The 2,963-nt window shown below is 35.6% G+C and overlaps 1 protein-coding gene across 1 annotated transcript; it reads left to right on the top strand.

Moving 5' to 3' along the window:
- Positions 1-1,278: 1,278 nt before the first annotated feature.
- On the top strand, positions 1,279-2,741 carry LOC130912521 (FAS-associated death domain protein-like). The gene is made up of 2 exons (XM_057830662.1): positions 1,279-1,409; positions 2,061-2,741. Exons 1-2 carry the CDS (start codon positions 1,400-1,402, stop codon positions 2,333-2,335), a joined length of 285 nt encoding a protein of 94 aa, XP_057686645.1. The 5' UTR covers positions 1,279-1,399; the 3' UTR covers positions 2,336-2,741.
- The last annotated feature ends 222 nt before the right edge of the window (positions 2,742-2,963 follow it).

Consider the following 2,963-nt stretch of genomic DNA (forward strand, 5'->3'; position numbering starts at 1 on the left):
ATGTCCGGCGCAGCTACACCTTGAAAAAACAAACTCTGCCGCCAGCAGCCTCCCTCTAACTGTCTGTAAGGTGGGAGCTGTGGCGCACGAGAATCATTGCATGTGAGGAAAGACAGAAACTTTAGGGTGAGCTGATATGTTATCCCCACTCGTTCATATTTAAAAAGACTTTTTTTTTTAAGTCTAAAAGACTGTCTTTAAGGATAATGACAACGAACCCCGCCAATATATTGTTGCCGACTTGGCTGCTACGAATAACCTCGCTTTGACAACAGACAGCTTAACATCCTAGGACACAGAGCTCTAACTCACGGTTACATGATGAACAATGAGTGGCAAATTAAAAGCACTGTACTTCAAATTTGTCCTGTTTATGAGAGTCGATTGTCAAATGATGTAGTGCAGTAATGAGCAGACCCGACTTCTGTGGCGTTTGTTAACTATTTTTCATGCCTAACAACACTCGCGCGCACACACTAGATATCAAATAGCAACCTAGATGTGCTTCGTTAGATCCCCCCAAGTCCCATGCCATTGGCTGTGTGACCCCAGAGTGATCATGGGACACATAGTCCATATACTACTGTGATGAATTAAAAAAAAAAAAAAAAAAAAAAAAAAAAAAAACGCCATGACTGAATGGAATTAAGTAGGCCAAATCAATCCATACCGGTGACTATAGACAATGCTGCAAATATTGTTAATTCAGTACGTAACACAGATGGACTGGGACCACAAATAAGATGTTTTGCTCATGTGGTAAACATACCTGCTAAGAGAACAGTAGCAATCAACATTGTGCCCTGCCTCACTTTACAAAGAGTAAAGATTGTCCTCAGCACTTTTATACAAAATTTCTTCAGATCAGTAAGAAGTAAGTACATAAATATTATGCGCTATAATGCATGTTTATATGATGACATTGTTTATATGATGGTGTTGTTATTTTTGCTTGTTAGCAAAATAATTGAAAAGAAATAACACTTGTATTTTTTATGTTGTGTACCTTGTATCAAAATTCATACCGAACCGTGACTTAACTGTATCGTTGGATCCCCAATGGCTAATAATAATTTGTTTACAAGTTGAATTAAAATGGTGAAATTTATAAATGTAATTCTAGTGAGCGCACACCCAATCAGGTCGTTTTCTGTATTCTACTAAGGATGTAGAGTGCGATGCAGCAAGCAATGGTGTAGCATAAGCAGCTCGACCAAGCTCTAAATAAGATTCATAAGTCACATCGACTTACCTGTTTCTTCACTAGCAGGTCAACGTGTTCTATGGTGTGTCTGTGGTTGAAAAGAAAAAACTACCGTAAACATCAGCGAATCAAGAACTCTTGTGTCCCCACTTGTGAACAAGCCGTCAGTGTACCTTTTTATACCATCCCCCAACAATGATGGCAGGTACAGTATCCTATTTTATTTTTCTTCAATTTTATTATTACGACGTATAATACATGTTTTGGGATAGTTATTTTGAGGTTTAGGGGGTATTTAGGGGCACCGAAAGGGTTAATTCCGATTTCTGCGGTAATTCTCGTTCGTAATCCGGGGGACTACCTGTAATTTGTTTTGCATTGTACAGATTTTTTCCCCCTTTTTTGATAAAGACTAAACACAAAATAGAAAAAGATTTATTTCAAATGAGAAAAAAAAAGAAGTAAAACAAACAAATTTTTAACACATAAATGCAAAATTTTAGAAATGAACATGCAAAATGAAATGAAAAATTACTAAATATTACATTGATAAAATGCAAAGTAACCAAAAAGGTTTGACTATGTTAAAAAAGAATACGTTAGGGAAAAAATAAAAAGCCTGTTTAGATCAATTTTGTAACTGATGGAATTAAAAATGCCAAAGAAACGTTGAATTGACAATCTCAATACCTACAAATTACCATAATTTTCGGAATGTGGTGTCCACATACTACTACACTAAAACACTTGCAGCTCAATGGCCTGTAAAAATCCAGAAATAAGCCGCGCAGGACTATAAACCACAAATTGAATGAATAAAGTATTTTCCCCTTTTTCTCTTCCTATTCCCTTTTAGCCAAGCTGGACATTGCCGCAAATGTGATTGCTGAAAACTTGGGTCGTAACTGGCGTAGATTAGGACGACAGCTGGGTCTGACCGAAACTAAACTGGATTCCGTCTCAACGAGACATCCGAACGATTTGGACGAGACTGCCAGAGAGCTGCTGAAGGAATGGCGCAAGAATCGTGGATCCGAAGTCTGCGTTAAAGACTTAGTTAGGGCTCTCAGGGCATGCCACCAAAATCTCACAGCTGATAAAGTGGAGGATGCCTGGATGATACCTCAATAGAGAACCAATGACATATTAATATTTAACCCATGTATATAATGCAGCAGATTTGTGGTCATTTAGAATATGTATTAAGATATAGGTGCGCATAACACAATCTGAGATGGTTGGAAAGACCAATTTATTTACAGTATTTGCCCGGTAAATAAAATTCTTTTTTACTTGTACTTGAGTATATTTTATTTATTTATTTTTTTGGACGACTACTTTTACTTGAGTAATAATATTTTGAAGTACCGCTACTTTTACTTGAGTAAAATTTTTGGCTACCCTACCCACTTCTGGCAAACAGACGTCGACGTAACTCAGACCTTACAGCTCGTTCCACCTGCTGAAATAAGGAATCCGAAAATGAAATTTTAAATCACAATTTAATAGAAATAATTTTTAAAATAATTAAAACAAATCATTAAAATAATTGAAATAATCATAGAATAAATAAATAGAAATACAAATTAATTGATCATTTAAAATATTAAAATAATGAGTCATTTTTTAAATAAAAATTAATGATTTAAAATAAGTTCATAAAATAATTAATCATGAAAATAATTAAAAATACATTCATTCCTTTTCAATGCCGCTTATCCTCACAAGGGTCGCGGTTATGCTGGAGCCTATCCTGGCT

The sequence above is a fragment of the Corythoichthys intestinalis genome, chromosome 2 (genome assembly GCF_030265065.1).
Source record: "Corythoichthys intestinalis isolate RoL2023-P3 chromosome 2, ASM3026506v1, whole genome shotgun sequence".
NCBI classification, from domain to species: Eukaryota; Metazoa; Chordata; class Actinopteri; order Syngnathiformes; family Syngnathidae; genus Corythoichthys; species Corythoichthys intestinalis.